The sequence below is a fragment of the Bos indicus x Bos taurus genome, chromosome 19 (genome assembly GCF_003369695.1).
Source record: "Bos indicus x Bos taurus breed Angus x Brahman F1 hybrid chromosome 19, Bos_hybrid_MaternalHap_v2.0, whole genome shotgun sequence".
Lineage (NCBI taxonomy): Eukaryota > Metazoa > Chordata > Mammalia > Artiodactyla > Bovidae > Bos > Bos indicus x Bos taurus.
In genome coordinates, this window is record NC_040094.1 from 36,298,614 (window position 1) to 36,316,134 (window position 17,521).

The window sequence follows — 17,521 nt, forward strand, 5'->3', positions numbered from 1 at the left end:
TCTGGTTGCCGAGATTTTGCTCCTTATGGTACCGCTCGGGAAGAATCAGGCTGGGGTCTAGTGCACAGAGGAAAGTGCTCAGAAGCTGTGGACCTGGGATCCTCTCCCTGCACTTGCACTTAACTTCTAACAGGCCATTTGCCTCAGCCTGCTAACTTGAGCAGAGACCCCTCAGAATGTCACCTCTGGTTCACTGCTAACGCACAGATACCCGGAAGCATCACAGTCAGGTTTCCCTCAGTAACAGCTCCCACTGAGGGCACAATCTGAATGGCTGAAGTTGGAATCCCTGTAGGCCCCCAGGGACCACTGACTGGTGGCAAAGAGGTAGCCTACAGGGCAGATGGGTTCTAGCTGGTCTGGCACTCAGAAATCATGTGCCACTTCCCTTACCACCCTTTTCTTCATTCTTTTTTTTTTTCATTCTTCATTTTTTAAAGGATGTATTTCTTTATATATATATAACTGGAAAAGGTAAGTTTTCATTCCAGTCCCAAAGAAATGCCAAAGAACGTTCAAACTACCGCACAAGTGCATTCATCTCACACGCTAGCAAAGTAATGCTCAAAATTCTGCAAGCTAGGCTTCAATAGTACATGAACAGAGAAATTCCATATGTTCAAGCTGGATTTTAAAAAGGCAGAGGAACCACAGATCAAATTGCCAACATCCCTATGATCACAGAAAAAGCAAGAGAATTCCAGAATATCTGCTTAATGGACTACGGCTGAAGCCTTTGTGTGGATCACAACAAACTGGAGAATTCTTTGAGATGGGAATACCAGACCACCTTACCAGCCTCCTGAGAAATCTGTATGCAGGTCAAGAAGCAATAGTTAGAACTGTACATGAAACAGCGGACTGATGGCTGATTCCAAATTGGAAAAGGAGTGCATCAAGGCTATATATTGTCACCTTGCTTATTTAACTTCTATGTAAAGTACATCATGAGAAATGCTGGGCTGGATGAAGCACAAGCTGGAATAAGGATTGCTGGGAGAAATATCAGTAACCTCAGATATGCAGATAATACCACCCTTATGGAAGAAAGTGAAGAGGAACCAAAGAGCCAGTTGATGAAGGTTAAAGAGTAAAAAAACTGGCTTAAAGCTCAACATTCAAAAAATGAAGATCATGGCATCCGGTCCCATCACTTCATGGCAAATAAATGAGGAAACAATGGAAACAGTGAGAGATTTTATTTTCTTGGGCTCCAAAATCACTGCAGATGGTGAGTGAAATTAAAAGATGTTTGCTCTTTGGTGACAAACCTAGACAACGTTTTAAAAAGAAGAGACATTACTTTGCCAACAAAGGTCCGTCTATTCAAAGCTATGGCTTTCCCAGTAGTCATGTATGGATGTGAGAGTTGGACCACAAAGAAGGCTGAGCGCCAAAGAAGTGATGCTTTTGAACTGTGGTGTTGAAGACTTGAGAGTCCCTTAGACTGCAAAGAGATTGAACCAGTCTATCATAAAGGAAATCAGTCCTGAATACTCATTGGAAGGACTGATGCTGAAGCTGAAGCTCCAATACTTTGACCACCCGATGTGACTCATTGGAAAAGACCCTGATGCTGGGAAAGACTGAAGTCAGGAGGAGAAGGGGATGACAGAGGATGAGATGGTTGGATGGCATCACCAACTTGATGGACATAAGATTGAGCAAGCTCCAGGAGATAGTGAAGGACAGGGAAGCCTGGTGTGCTGCAGTTCATGGGGTCGCAGAGTCAGACATGACTGAGCAACTGAATAACAACAACAATATGTACATACATATATATAATTTTGTTTATTTTTGGCTGTGCTGGGTCTTCATTGCTGTGGCGAGTGGCAGCTACTCTCTAGTTGCAGTGCGAGCTTCTCATTGTGATGGCTTCTTGTTGCAGAGCACAGGCTATAGGGCACATGGGCTTAAGTAGTTATGGTTCTTGGGCTCTAGTTGTGGCACATGGACTTCGCTGCTCCACAGCATGTGGGATCTTCCTGGATCAGGGATCGAACCTGTATCTCCTGCATTGGTGGCAGATTCTTTACCAGTGAGCCATTCATTCTTATAGCAAGTAATTACCATGTGCACGCTCAGTGCCAGGTATTCTTAGGCACTAGAGTCACACTAGTAAGACAAACACTTCCTGGTCTGGGACTTCCCTGGTGGTCCAGTGGTTAATACTCTGCAATTCTAATGCAGGGTTTTGATTCCTGGTCAGGGAACTAAGATTCCTCATGCCCTGCAGTTGGTCTCAAGAGTTTCCAGTCCAATGGGATTAACAACTATTTCCAGAGTGATAATAAATTAAGCAGAATGATGTAATAGATGACTTGGAGGTTACAGGTAGTTAGGGGTCTTTTCAAGAGATGGCATTTGCATGGGGCCTGGAGGAGGAGTGTGCAAGGAAGAGCTGGGGACAAAGCGTTGTGACCCAGTAACGTGACTAGGGTGACAGGAGAGATAATGGGTTTGCCTTTGGTTAGTCATTTCCTCTCTGAATATCACCTTTCTCAACTGTAAATGGAGCAGTCAGTGTCTAATTAGGGGAAAAAAACCCACCCTTGGTATTTTAAACAGAATGGATTTAATACAGGGCATTGTTTGTGTGAAGTGTTGGGCAGGCCAACTGAATCACTATCTTGAACACCTGAAACTTATTTAATTGTATAGTAACCATACCTCAGTTTAAAAAAACAAAACTGCTTTCTTTTACCCAGAGACCAAGAGCTGTGTGTGCTGGTCTTTCCTGCCATCTAACTCCGGGCTTGAACCACCCAGGTTCACCTTGCCAGCCAGGCTGCCTTGAGGGGACCCTGCCTCATGCTGTGAGCAAAGAGCCCTCCCCAAGTCCAGATCGCAGCGGGCTTGTGCTGTCTTCTTCCCATCCAAGCCTCAGCACGCAGGCTCCTTGTTTGTATGCCTAGAACCTGTCCCCAGCCTCCTCCACAGCAGGTCCCATCCCACCTGTGCCACAGATAGACACAGTCAGCTGTGGGGATGGCAGCTCTGCAGGCTAGAGGGGCCTCAGGCCCCTGAGCTGCTGCTTGGAGGAAATCCTGCTGACACGTATGTGGGCAGGAAAGTGAGCAGACTCCCAAGAGGTGGCTGCGGGGACACCAGAGGGGGAGGACCAGTCAAGCGGGGGCATGCAGCACCCAACACCCACCCACCCCAGAGCCACCTGGCTGCTGGCTCCTGCCCTCCTTTCTCCCACTGGGACTTCGCTGAGCCTGTCCTGTCCCTGTCCCTCCGTTTCATTCAGGTTCGGGGTAGAAAGTAACATGGGTTTTACTTCTAGACCCCAGGCTGCTGTAGGGCAGTTGCTGGGCATGTCCCTACATATCACCCTGCAAGGGCCCCACCACAGTTCATGGACATGGAGGGGGCGGGGCAGGAACCGGGTATGGGTCCTGTTGGCCTCACCTTTCTGTAGCCTCCTGACCCCCCACCCCCAGCCTCCAGTTCCCAATACCTGGTTTCTCACGGAGCTGCTATGGAAGCCAAGCTGGTCATGACCACAGAGGGCCCCCCAGGGGACCTAGAGGAACATGCTTCACCCTGGAGTCCTCGGGCTCCAGGCTCCATGCAGGCGGCTCTCCATCCTGTGTGTCTTAAGTGCTGCTGGCCCTGGCCTGCCTGAGTACTCTGCCTCCCCCGCTGGACAGAAGCCCGGAGAGGGTTCCTGGGGGGAGAGGGGCAGATGACATGACGTGACATTCTCCTCCTGGCCCCCCTGTCCAGCTGCTCCCAGCGAGGGGAGCCTGGTGCTGGAGGCCTGACCGTGACCTCGGTCAGAGGGGCCCGTGCCTGGGAGGAGGCACAGGCACAGCCAGCAGACCTCCGGATCCTGATGCCACCTGCACCTCTCAGGGCCTCACTTCCCTGCCAGTGAGGATGCATGAGTCCGGACACCTGCCAAGTCTGCCCTTCTCGCTCCTCCCACTCCCAAGGGCTTCCAACCCCGGGAGCCTGGCTGCCCTGGGGGTAGAGCAGAGGCGAGGGAGGCGAGCACCCCTGCCCTTCCAGAAGCAGTCCTAGAGCCACACTGGGTCACACCTTTTATTGAAATGTCATGCACTCCGTCTGGAGACCAGCCCTGGCCCAGACGCCACCTGCAGCAGGTCCTGAGTGGGAAAGGCACATGGGTGGCCGCCTGTCTCAACTGGGTGAGACCTACCAAATGGCCCTGGCAGGAGAGCATGTGACCATGGGGCCATCTGCTGGGGGCCTGATAGGTCTCTGAGCTTTCCCGTTCCCTGCTGGCGGCACACAAACTGGTCCACATGACCTGCCTCCTGAGTGAGGGTTCCCCAAGTTCCCTGGGATGGGTGGGGTGGGAGGGCGAGGCTGAGACGTCACACAGTCGGGCTAGCACCGGCAGTGTCAGGATTGGGAGTGCTGGTGGAGGGGACTGGGCTTCCGGGGTTGGGTCTGCAGCACACCCACCCAATTGGGGGAGTTGGCCGTTGCTGCTGTCAAGGGCCGTAGTGAGAGCAGCGGCATTTTGTAAGGCAGCCTGAGGCAAGGGGGCCCAGGTTGCACCTGCAGAAACGGGATGAGCTGTCCCTGGCCCAGTGCCACAGGGCCCTGGGGACCCTGTACATCCCTGGTTCAAGTCCTAAGTGCTGTGTGTGCCAGCCAGGTAGCCAGTCACCCGCTGGGAGAACACAGGTGCAGGCTGGGGCATGGTGGGCCCCCTTGTGCCACCCCACCCTCCGGTCCCTCCACATGCAACTTGCCCTGGGGTCCCCTGTGCCACTGTTGCAGGACACCCTCCCACGGACAGTGCCTCCTGGAACCAGGTCGCCTCGCCCAGAAGGCCGCAAAGGCATCAGCACCAGCTCTCTGAGCTACTGGAGAGTTTTCATGACGGAGTCTGTGCTTGAACATGGGAGTGTGGATGGGGAGGGGGTGATGCTGGAGAGGGAAATGGCCCACAGCCTGGGCTGCCCAACAGTCCACCCTCATGCCTACTACCTACTCTGTCTTACGCAGCACCAGGAGGGCACATGTGTGGCCTCGGAGGGGCTTCCCCCAAAGCTCTTTGCAAACACAGCCAGGGGCACAGAGGGAAGGGGAGGGTGTCCTGCAACCTCTACGGAATTCCTGGAGGCCAGAGGAGGGCTGGGCGCTGGGAAGGATGTGGGGGCCGAGGGCAGTGACTCAGGGCCGCCAGGCCTTTGGATACACGTAGATGGAGCTGTCCCCACTGCTTGGTGAGACGTATATAGGTGGGAGCACCCTGGAGAGGACTGCCGAGGTCAGACAGGGAGGGGTCACTGGGGCAAGCAGTCCACCCCAGCCAGTGGCCTGGAGGGGCTGTGTCATCCCAGGGGTTCACTGTTAACTCACATCTCAGCCCCAGAGGGACGGGACTCCTGAGCTGCCCTCTGGCCCCACAGGGGAGCAGGCGTGAATTCGGCCCTTGTGGGGAGCAGGACACAGGAGGCTGTACTCTGAGCCTCAACGAGCCCCCAAAAGGAAGTCCCCAAAAAGGCAGGCCCCACAGAACAAAGGTGCTGGGGTGCTCCCCAAGCTGTTCCCAGGAAGGCAGTCTGGGAGGGGCCTCAGACTCCTGATGGGCCATAGCTTGCAGGAAAGGAAGGACGCTCTGACGTGTGGCATTTGCACAGGAAATCCCTCCGAACTGCTTCTTCCTCTGTGGTCTGTGAAGGACAGCTTTCCCACCCCAGCTCAAGGGTCCTCTTTGAGAAAGCTCACCCACAATGAGGGGCAGGGATCCCCAAGACACTCAGATGCAAAGGGGAGGGCGGGCATGGGGGTGGGGTGGAGGGAGAGGACCACTGTCCTGCAGGGCGGGTTGCCAAGGAGACACCAGCCACGCGCATGTGCATGTGCGTATGTAAAGGAGACACCAGCCGTGTGTGTGTGAGCCTGAGCCTGGACTGGCACCCAGCCCATTCCTGGCCCTGTTCATCAGGGAGGGCTCCCGTGGTTGTAGCCATCTCCTGCACCAGGCACACAGTCAAGAGCAGGGGCAGCATGGGGGCCACCTCGCTTGGCCCAATGGCCCTGGAAGTTGGCACACACAGTTCCTTATTGCTCCTCATCTGGGGAGCGGACCCCCTGCTGCCCCTCACAGAGCACGGAGCAGCAGGGGGACCCGGCACGGCCAGAGGGACGCCCCCACCCACACGTTCTGATCTCGACTGCAGGCCCTCACGCCGTCTGCAGAGCGGGAACAGCCGGGCCCCGCTTCGCCATGGCAGCTGGACCATGGCCCATCCTTGGCCAGCCGCCGTCCAGAGCCACAGACGAGTGTCCTTACAAAAATAACTCTGAGTCTGTCCCCCGTGGGGACCAGGATTCCTGAGAGCACACGGAGGCCAGGGCAAAGCCTGGGGGTCCGATAGGCGGGCTTGAGCCCTGTGGAGCCAGGGCTATGGCTGCAGGCGCTCCAGGTACTGCGGTAGAGGGTTCTCCTTGACGAACTTCTGGATGTACCAGCACGTGACATGGGCTCTCAGGTCCTCCTCCACCACAAAGTCCAGAGCGGCCTGGCAGCCAGGCAGAGAGAAGAGCGGTCAGAGCCCCAGTCCCTCACACTCCAGGCTTTCCCTTGGGTCTGCGATGGAGGCAGAGGTGCTGTCACCACTCCTGTTACACCTGGCAAACCCGGACAGACTGATAAACTGCCTGAGGGACATGGCAGGGAAGCGAGGGGGCCAGGGTCAGACCGGCCCCAGGAGAACCCTCTTCTCCACTCATTCTTCACTGGATGCCTCCTCCAGGAAGCCACCCCTGTGGGCTGGATCAGGGCACCTGGGGCTCCCTCTGCTCTCAGCAGAGGTTGCCCAGTGTTCACAGGGATCCCAAGGCCAGCAGTAGGAGCGGTCAGCCTGCAGTTGTCAACCCAGTGGGTCTGGAACCACCTGATCACTCAGCACCCCACACACCTGACCCCCGGTTTCAGCCTGAGACCCTCTGGTGACAGGATTCCAATCTCTTCTCCCATTCTGCGAATGAACTGGGGGCTGCAGGTTAAGCGCCCTCGTGCCCAACAGATTCCCACCCCACTCCTGTTACCCAGGGCTCCTTATTGGTAACAGGATGGCCCCACAGACCAGCACAGAGCTGCTCCTGAAAAGGGGAGAGGGGCAGTGGAGACTGCAGGGCGGGGCCCCGAACAGCTTTTAGGGGACTCATGGCCACCCTCACACTTGGTGCCAGGCTCGGCCCCCCACAGAGTTCACTGGGCACCTACCATCCATGCACACTGGGTCCCAGCAGTGAGCTCCCCACATAAAGCAGGCATCCGGGTCCCTGGGGGCCCGGCCTGGGAGGTGGGGGCGTAGAGGTGAAAGGGGGGTAGGTGGCAGCTGCAGCCCATGGGAGGGCAGGGCCTGGCCATCACTGGGCCTGGTCTCCTCTGAATGGGGTCAGCCTCCATGCCCTACCTTGGCCAGGTGCTTGGCGATGCCGCGCCCGCGGTAGGCGTCAGGGACCTCTGTGTGCTGTAGGTCCACGATCCGCTTGCCCACATACTCATAGAGCAGGACTGCCCGGTCGTGACATCCTGTGGGGAGGCGGTGGGCAGGTGAGGCCCTGAACCAGCAGGGAGGCCTGGGGGAAGGGTCAGGGGTTCGGTGCTGGGCTGCAGTGCTGGGTCTGGAATCACCTCTCCGTGCCTCAGTTCCTCACCCACAAAGCATGGATATAACAGAGCACTCCTCAGGACAGTGTCTGGAGGGTTAGCGTGCTTAGAACAGCGTCCAGAACACACCGAGCCCCATGTGGGCCTTTTCTGCTACCATCAAGCTTAGCATCCCAGGGCTCCCACTGCTCCCCAAGGCCCAGCTTTCTGCACCCCCACTGGAGCACCTGCCCAGTGCTATGGGAGCCCAAGGCCCAATATTGGATGTAGAACAGGACTCAGCAAGTTGCCAACTAGACCAGAGCCTGAACAGACCAGAGAGCTGGACCACCCGCTAGACCCTGGGGAAGGTCAGAAGCAGCAGAACCAGCGTCCGCAGGAAAGTGACCAGGCCCAGGAGGCACAGGCAACTGACCTTCACACCCTCTCAGGCCTGGTGCACCAGTCTGCCCCAGTCCCCTGCTGGAGAAACACTTAGCTGGAGTTCCAGCCTCTCAGCCAGCGTGTCTGTCTATCCAACCACATGCTCACCCACCCTTCTGCCCCCTTGACAAAAGTTCACTGAGCCCATCCGTGGCACTTCTCAGGAGCTGGGGACATGGCCACGAACAAGCCAGGCCAAGGTGCTTGGGGTCCTTCTCGCACGTGTCTCAGACGCCAGTCTGAGCCTTTGGCAGGCCCGTGGGCAGAACTTTCAATATCTTCCTGGAATCTGACCACTGTTCACACATCCACCAGCCCCTGCACCCGCTGTGGAAGCAGAGTCAGACCCCGCCCATCCCCAGCTCAGCAGCCTCCCTGCGGCCCCTCAGGTCCACCTGCCTCAGCCAGCTGCTCCCTCTTCCTGGCACCTCCCCCAGAGTCCCCAGGGCTGGGTCCTCACTATTTGAGGTTAGCCCACGTGTCACCCCAGCATTTCAGGCCCTGGATCTGGGGGTCAGGCAAAAGCCTGAGCACCCATGTCCTCTCATACCCCATGTCAGCAAGACCCGTCCACGCTTCCTTCAGCAAGCACCGAGGAACTGGGCTTTCACCCCATCTGCTCATGCTGCCTGCCCCCAGGCAGCCTGAGGGAGCCCATGACATCTGATCCACCCTCTGCTCAGGACCCTCCCAGGCACCCACCTCACCCAGTCAAGACCAAGTTCTCATAATGCCTTCCACAGCCCCGCATCACCTGCCTCCATGCCTCTTGATGTCCCCTGTCCTGTGGCCTGGCTCCGTTTCTCCCCTCTCTGCTGCTCCCGGTACACACCAGGCACCCCAGGGCCTTTGCACTTGCCGCCACTTCCACAAGGAGCACTCATGCCACCGTAGCTCCCTTCTTGGCCTCCTTCTTGGGTAGCCCTCCTGGACACCTGACTCTAAACAACAGCCCTTGGGACTTCCCTGGTGGTCCAGTGGTTAAGACTCTATGCTTCCACTGCAGGGGGCAGGGTTGGATCCCTGGTTGGGGAACTGAGATTCCACATGCCATGCAGTGTGGCCAAAAAAACAAAAACAAAAAGCACCGGCATTTTCCCAACACCCCAACCTTACTTCTCACAGGTCTTGTTCTTCAGGACAGTCTGTGCTTTATTGTCCACTGACCCTCAGATGGTTGAGCCCCCAGCACTTACAACAATGTGTGGCACATAGTAAGCACTCGAGAAGCACTTGTGGCATGAATCCTAGTTCTTCTACCTCCAAGGTGCAAGACTGCAGGCATGTTGGTAACTCTCCTTGCCTCAGCCTCCTCCTCTGTAAAATGGGCAGAGCAGCCCCTCCACCAACACTGCCAGCAGATAAAATAACTGACTCCAGTGCGAGGGGCATGCCGGGAACCCAAGGACTGAATGCACACAGCTGCTCTTTTCTCCCCAGACCTGGAATGTGCTGGGGACTCACCAGCCTAGCTCTGCCAGGGGATGGGTGGCACACACCTGCGCTAGGAGCCACAGGGCTGCTCCACCTTTCAGCCTCAGTATCCACCTCTCTCAATGGGCACAGTGAGCTGGCTTCCAGGGCCTGGCTGCAAGTCACCATGGCAGGCCATTCCCCTCCCCAGCTGAGGCAGGGTGGGGGCCTGGGCACAGAGGAGCCCTCGGCCCACCCCTATACACACCCAGACCATTTTGGGCCTGGATGCACAGTCTGGTCTTGCAGACTGGTGAGAAATTGCCCAGGGATCCTGGTCCACTTTAGAGTCAGCCATCTGAGCAGGAGGCGACAGACGGGGCAAGTTTACAAAGGCAGCTGGGCTCATCCAGTCCTGATCCCAGCCAACTCAAGAGGGTGTCCCTAATGGCTGTACTCATTAGGAAAAGAAAGAAGGGACACCCCCAAGGGTCCCCTTTTTCTTCTTTCTCTGAGTGTTGAGGGTCTCCTGAGCACCCACAAGGAAATCAGAGGCCTCTCAGGAGCCTTGAAAAGCCAGGGGGTCTCTTGGAATGCGAGTAGCGGGGGAGCCCTGAGAGTCAAGGCCAGGTGCGCCAGGGTGGGCACCACAACGGAGAAGAGGAAGGAAAAGGTGTTTGAGTTCTGGCCTGCGGGGGCCTCAGCTTACTCTTCTGAACACAGGGTGGTGATGGCCACGTCATGAGAGTGTTGTAACAGACGTGTGTTGGGGCCGGGTTCAAAGACGAACACAGCCAAATGGGGTCTGAGAAGGTCCCAGCCAGACCCTCCAAGCGCAGGTGGGAGGGGTCAGCCCAGACAAGACCCTATTCGAGTTCTGCCCCTCCCCCCACTGCCTGACCTCAGGAAGCCTCGCCCTTCCCTCCTCAGACAAGGGCACAGTGGCCCATACGGGCCCATCCAGCTTGGGCACTACCACAGAAGGCCCAGCTGGGAGGGAGGAAAAAGTTATTAACAGAGAGGTGTGGGATGCAAGGAATTCAACCCTCCATTTCACAATCAGGCGGAGGGGGCGTGGACTAGTAAGCGGTGGAGCTTGACTTCGCTTTGGTTTAAAAAGTAATGCCCAATGATTTCCCTGGTGTTCCAGTGCGATCCCAATGCAAGGCTCCCGGTTGGTCAAGGAACTAGATCCCACAGGCCACAACTAAAAAATCAAAAATGCCGCGACTAAGAGTTCGCATGCTGCAACTAAGATCCTGCCAGCAAAAAAAAAAAGAAAAAATCAGTAATGCCCAGTCCGTGTCCTCCAGCACTGACTACCCACCGCAGGCGCTGTTCTGAACCTCACTCTTACTGGGGCATCCAGTTCTTCCCACCAGCCAGGAGTTAATCCAACTGTAGAGGCGAGAAACGGGCGCACAGAGATGAGGCAAGTTGGCCAAGCCCCGAAGCCGCCGGGGTCTGAAGGAGACACCGTCCCTCCCCGTCCCCGCCCCGCCCCGCCCCTGACGGGCCGAAGCCCCTCAGTCCGTCAGCCCCCGGTCGGTCTAGCAGGGTCTTCCAGCCCCCTCTGCGCAAAAAAGCGAAGGTTCGCAGGGGCAGCCAGAAGCCACTCAACACCGGGAATGGGGAAATGGCGGGACACCCGCTCCCCGGGACCTCGGCAGGATCCCGGAAAACAGCCGGGCCAAGCAGGTGCGGGTTCCCCCGGGCCGAGGCGGGACCGGAGCCGCCCGGTGCCTGCCTCCGCCGCCCCCGGGCTCGCGCCGCCCCGGGCGCCCGCCCCCACCTGGCCCGCGAGTGCGCCCCCGGCCCCGCGGCGCGCAGACAAAAGGCGGGGGCGGGCGGGCCCGGCGTTACCGTTGAGCCGGACGGTGAACTGGCGGCGCCGACGGTCGTGCTCCACGCGGATGGGGCAGCCCTGCTCCGGCGCGCCCGGCGACGCTGCTGCCGGCGACTGCGCCATGGGCGCTCGGACCCGGGCCAGGGGCGCGCGGCGGGCTCGGTGGGCGGCGCGCGGAGCCGCACTGGGGTCGACCGCAGGCGGCGGCGCGGAAATTGACACTCGGCGGCGGCCGCAGCAACAAAAAGGGGGGAGCAGGAAATCAGCTGTGCGGTCACGTGCGGCGCGCGACCAGTGGGCGCGCAGCCGCTCTGTTTTGATACATTCCGTTCGCCTCTTAAAGGCGCAGCGTCGCGCACAGCTCCGTGCCAGGGCCCTTGGGCTTCTGGCCCCGACCCGCAGGAGACTCTGGGGCACCCCCACGGACCCTGTCTCAAACACACGTTTCGACCTGTAGGGCAGTTCTAACCGTCCCCTCGCAGCCACCACTTACTCAGCGCTTGCTGTGTGCCTGCGCGCAGCAAAGCCCCGGAAGCTGCAGGAAGCGCTCATGAAGCCGGGAAATAGGTGCGCTTGACCCAGGCGCCTGGGGGCGACTTGCGAGGGTCACACACCGCTGGAACGATTGTCCCGAGAAGCCTGGCTTGGGATCTGGTGCAATGCCACCTCTAACTCCAGAAACAAATGCGGGAAGCGCCTTGGAGATTCCTGGACCCACTCACTGGGAGGGGGGAAATTGAGTCCCAAGAGGGCCAGGGACTTGAGGACACACAGGACTCTGGGTGGGTGAGTGGGGAACAGACTACATTTTTGAAACGGGACGGGACAACACCTCCCCCCCACCCCCGCACCAACTGCTCGGACCCACCGAGTCACGTGACTACAGGTTTTATTAGTTTGCTGGTGAAGGCGTGAGTATGACGTAATTCCCACGTGACCACCGCCCAATGTAAGATGCCCATCATTTGTGTTTCCCCCTCCAGCCATTGCCCCACCCCGTGACTAATTTGCTTTTCCTAAAACTTCATATAAACAATATCATATAGTATGCCCTTTCAGAATTCAGTGTTGTTTTTTTTTTATAAAACATTTTGTGTGAGATTAATCCACGTTGTTGAGTGTATCTTTTTCATGACCGAGTAGTAGTCCACCGGATGCATATTCCACAATGTATTTATCTGCCTACTGTTGATGGGCGTTTGGGTTGATTTTGGATTTTGACTGTTATGATTACACATGCGGTGACCATTCTTGAACATGGCACTTTTCAAAGGTGGCTGAGTCTTAGGACCATGAGTTTTATGAGGACTAGCCAGACCTTTTCCAAAGTGGCTACCTCATTTTACACTCCTGCCAACAATTCTGAGTATTCCTTTGGTGTCACCAGTCTCTAGTTCTAGCCGTTCTGGTGCACATGATGTGGTGGCTCACAGGCATCAGTATACCTTTCCCTGATGACCCGTGATGCTGAACCTTCTTCATCTACTTCTTGGCCCTTTTTGGTATCTATTTTGTGGGTATTTTTTTTTAAATTGGAGTTCTTTTTGTCTAGTTATGAGTCTTTTGTCAGATATATTTATTGAGAATATCCTATCCTAGCAGACATTTTTTTGTTTTAAAGAAAAACATGTGTATTATATCACAGAGTTTGGAAACAAAACAGGGTTGAAGAATGAGTCATCATTTACAAGGAAATAGAAAAGGATCCTGAGATCAGAGAGGGCTTTGACTTGAGCTGAATCAGGGCTGACTGCAATCCTGAAGGAGATGTAACCTTGTGTATATCTCAGGAGACTTCTTTGTCTCCAAAGAACTTGAGTGGTGTGTGGAAGCCATACAGGCTTCTGGAAATCCCATCACCCGGCTGTGCCATTTTCCATTCTGGGCCTTTGCATGTGCACTTCCCTCGGAAAGTCCTCGGCGAAGCTCCCCTGCCAGCCCGGGGCCAGGGGAGATTCCAGGCAGGGCCAAGTGCACACCAGGTCCACCGTGAGAGCCCAAGATCCTCCCTGTTTTTGATTCCTTTCTTTCTTCTGTGATTTTAAATGTCTGTTATCTTGTTGGAGTCTTTATGCTATGCTAAGTCACTTCAGTCACGTCCAACTCTGTGGGACCCCACAGACGGCAGCCCACCAGGCTCCCCTGTCCCTGGGATCCTCCAGGCAAGAACACTGGAGTGGCTTGCCATTTCCTTCTCCAATGCATGAAAGTGAAAAGTGAAAGTGAAGTCACTCAGTCATGTCTGAGTCTTAACGACCCCATGGACTGCAGCCCACCAGGCTCCTCCATCCATGGGAGTTTCCAGGCAAGAGTACTGGAGTGGGGTGCCATGGCCTTCTCATTGCAGAAATCCTTTGTGGAACAAGGCAGTGGATCAATAAAAGAATGAGGCAAGAAATTGATGTTTACAGAGTTGAAAAGGCTTGTCTATCTTTCGACCCCAAAGCACACTGGTCGTGGAGGAGCATCTGGGACGGGCTACTGAATGAACCTGTGACCCCCACCCCAAAGTTAGAAAGCAGAATTGGGTCCCAGAAATCTTGGGTGGATGGGCTCTGGGTCCGGAAAGCCCTAACGACCAAGGCTGAGCAGGGCCACGCTGAGACTGGGTTCCAAGTATGTGAGCAGCCACTGTGTGTGGGTCACTGTCCTAGGGGTACCTAGTGAACAAACAGACCGAACTCCTTGCTCTTCAGGAGGGACATTCTAGGGGAGGGAGACACCAAGCCAAGAAGGAAACAGAGACTAAGAGTTTGGAGCCTCAGTGTGGAGAGGGGTGAGTAGGTACCTTGGGAAGCTTCAGACCGAATTGAGGACCTCAAGCAATTGTGGCTCATTCAGTGAAAGACTTGAAGGAGGTGAGGCAGCCCAGTCCTGGCAGAGAGAACAGCCAGTGCAAAGACCCTGTGATGGGTTTAAACCCCTGAGGCCACATGGGGTCTTCAGCTTTCATTCTGAGTCAGAAGGGGCTACTGGAGGATTTTAAGCAGATCAAGGATCTTAGGTTTTTGTTTGTTTGTTTCTTAATATTTGAAAATTTCAAACCTGTGTGTAAATAGAATTATATAATGAAGCCCAGCACACCCACCATGGCTGAAGTTTTTGTTTCTGTGTTTTTTCTTTTATTAAAAAAAATTTTAACGTAGTGTTTTGTGGTGGTGGTTGTTGTTTAGTCAAGCTGTGTCTAACTCTTTGCGACCCCCATGGACTATAGCCCTCCAGGCTCCTCTTCCATGTACTCCTCTTGCCAGTATTCCCAGGCAAGAATACTGAAGTGGGTTGCCATTCCCTTCTCCAGGAGATCTTCCCTTGTTTCCTGCATTGGCAGGTGGATTCTTTACCACTGAGCCACCAGGGAAAGCCCAAGCTAGTGTTTACATACAGTAAAAATGATCCCTTTCAGCATGTAGTGTTTTTTGTTTTAATCATTTATTTATTTTTGGCTGCACTTGGTTTTCATTGCTTTGCGCGGGCTTTCTCGAGTTGCAGCGAGCAGGGGCTACTCTTCACTGAGGTACGCAGGCTTCTTAATGCAGTGATTTCCCTTGTTGCTGAGCCCAGGCTGCAGGCACTTGGGCTACAGAAGTTGTAGCACAAACCCATTCCAGTGTTCTTGCCTGGAGAATCCCAAGGACGGCGGAGCCTGGTGGGCTGCTGCCTATGGGGTCGCACAGAGTCGGACACGACTGAAGCGACTTAGCAGCAGCAGCAGCAGCAGTTGCCGCACGTGGGCTCCGTAGTTGTGGCTTGAGTGCCCTAGAGTGGGCAGTAGTTTTGTGGCGCATGGGCTTAGTTGCTCCAAGGTATTAGCATATGGTTTTGACAAAAGCGTACTCCCTGCAGCTGCCATCACAACCCATTTATAAAGCAGTTTTATGACCCCCTCAAGCCCCCAGCCCTCCCCTTCCAACTCTCCCCAACTCGACCTGTTTTCTATCCCCAGATAGAACTGCATGGTGATCCTTCCAAAGGGGGCTGCAGGAGGTCTGTTCCACTGTTTCGAGGCTCCTGCCCACCACGTGGGTGTGGACTGTGCAAGGGAAGCAGGAGGCTGAGGACCAGCCTGAGCTGCCAGTTCTCATAGAAACCCAACAAGAACAGTTGCACAGATGAGTTGTAGCAGCTGGCCGTGGGTCCCACCATTGGTTCGTGGCAGAGTCCATTTCAAACCCAACTATTCTCTGCTCCATCCCAAATGTGAGTGGCTCTCCATGGGCCCCCAGTGGGCTCTGTGGACACTGGAAGGTACTCTGACCCCACTAGGGCCAGGGGCCACCAGCACCAGGGAGGCAGCCAAGCTTGACCTCAGAATCCTAGAGGCCAGCCCCAGCAGCTTCAGGTGCCTGGGGGCCCCGCTGCATGCAGTGCAGGTGGCGGGAGGGTTCAGCGCCCACACCACCCTGCATCCTGGGCTCCAGTGACAAGAGGGGACTGAGGCTGCATGGCAAGTCGGAGAAGAAACGCATTTAGAATTTGCACTGGTGGATCCAGAGCCTCGCTCTTAAGGGGTCAGAATAATGTCATCAAGTGTCTGATGTCCTGTGGCAGCTCTGCTGTGAACCTCAGGGGCCCTCCACCCCCACCCTCTGGCAGCCCCAGGCCTGTGTGGAAGGTGCGGGTGGTGAAGTTGGATGCCCGTGCTGACCCTCAGGCCCACATCCTCCCCAGGGAGTCCCACCGTGCTTGTCTGGCCCGGCACCACCACCCGGGGATGGCTCCTCTCCCATTCTTCCTGCCTGAGTGGACGCACGAGGGGGCTGATTTACAGTCTTCAGAATAAGCAGGGAAACACCCAGGAGACCGAGCCCCTCGCAACCCACTGGGTCCTGCTGGGTGACCCTGATTCTACACCCAGAACTTGGCCAACAAGGCACTGAAGCTGTTGGCATGAGCTCTTTACACACAGGAAGAGTGTTCTCTTTCAACACAGATGGGCTCATGTGTACTCGTTCTACCAATTTAATAAAATACTATGAGCAAGTTCCTTAGGAAACCACAGAATCATTCTTTTTCTATGCTTTGAGTTTTTTTTTTCCCGTCTTTAATTTTTTTAATTTATTTATTTTGGCTGCGCAGGGTCTTCGTTGCTTCGAGGGGGCTACTCTCTAGCTACTGGGCGCGGGCTTCTCATTGCAGTGCCTTCTCTTGTGGAGCACGGCGGGCTCTGCAGCGGGGGGCCTTCAGCTCCCGGTCTCCAGAGCAGACTTCACAGTTGTGGCGCCCGTGCTTAGTTGCACAGAGACATGCGGGATCTTCTCAGACGGGATCAGACACGTGTTCCCTGCATTGTGGATTCCCAACCACTGGACCACCAGGGAAGTCCCACAGAATCATTCTTTAAGGATATTCCTATGGTTAAGTTTTGATTATGTAATATTTGATGTTTCCAAAAGTAAAATAAGCCCCAGGGCCCACTCCACCTCCTCCTCCCACTTTCCCGGTCCTTTCCCATCTCCCAGAGGAAAACATCCTCACTTTGTGGATTTTCCTGGTTTCCCATACATAAACCCACTAAATGCAAATGTATATTCTTTCTTCTCCTTGCCATTTAACCCCAAAGTGAAGCCTGTCACTGAGCCACGGGGACCCAGTGACAGTCAGTGCCCGGTGCACGGTAGGTGGACACCATGACGACATTAGCAGATGACGAGGCCCTGGCAATGCCCCCGCCCTCCCCACCCCCACAACCCCGGGCTCCTGAGTCATTTCTAAATACAGCCTCTGTCGCCGCTGAGACTTCCTTAAGGAGACAATGACCCTCTGACGCCCCACGCTGGGCCGTCGCAGTGGGTGCCAAGGCTCTCACTGCACTGAGTGCCCCTGGGCAGGGTCTCAGTTCCTCTCCCTCCTGCCTGACGAGCCGGGGTCCCTCGGGGGAGGGCACTAGGCTGCCTGAGCTTCTCCTGGGCGGGAGGTGGCAGAGCCAGGACTCAAACAGGGTGAGGCTGAGACCAAAGCTGAACTTGCAGGTGAAGGAAGAACCGAGACCACTCAAGGCCCTGAGATCCTCTGGGGAAGATGGGGGTGGAGAGTGCAGTGGGCACAGGGAGCTGGGCCAGGTGCCAGGTAGGAGGGGGCAGTGTGGACTGAGGCGGAGTGGGGTGTCCTGTCCTGCCCCCTCCATCTGACGGGTCATGTAGGAAACCCGTCCCAGATCTGATTTTCCAGTAGGAGCTGGAAACCAAAATAAAGTGAGGTCTCCTGTGGCTTAAATGATGGCAAGTGATTAAATA

General features: G+C 55.6%; 1 protein-coding gene across 1 annotated transcript; it reads right to left on the reverse strand.

Annotated features, from left to right (window-relative positions):
• Positions 1 to 4,033: 4,033 nt before the first annotated feature.
• NATD1 (N-acetyltransferase domain containing 1) lies at positions 4,034 to 11,541 on the reverse strand. Its single transcript, XM_027518600.1, has 3 exons — positions 11,306 to 11,541; positions 7,410 to 7,528; positions 4,034 to 6,509 (listed from the first exon to the last, which is right to left on the reverse strand). Exons 1-3 carry the CDS (start codon positions 11,409 to 11,411, stop codon positions 6,393 to 6,395), a joined length of 342 nt encoding a protein of 113 aa, XP_027374401.1. The 5' UTR covers positions 11,412 to 11,541; the 3' UTR covers positions 4,034 to 6,392.
• Between the last annotated feature and the right edge of the window lie 5,980 nt (positions 11,542 to 17,521).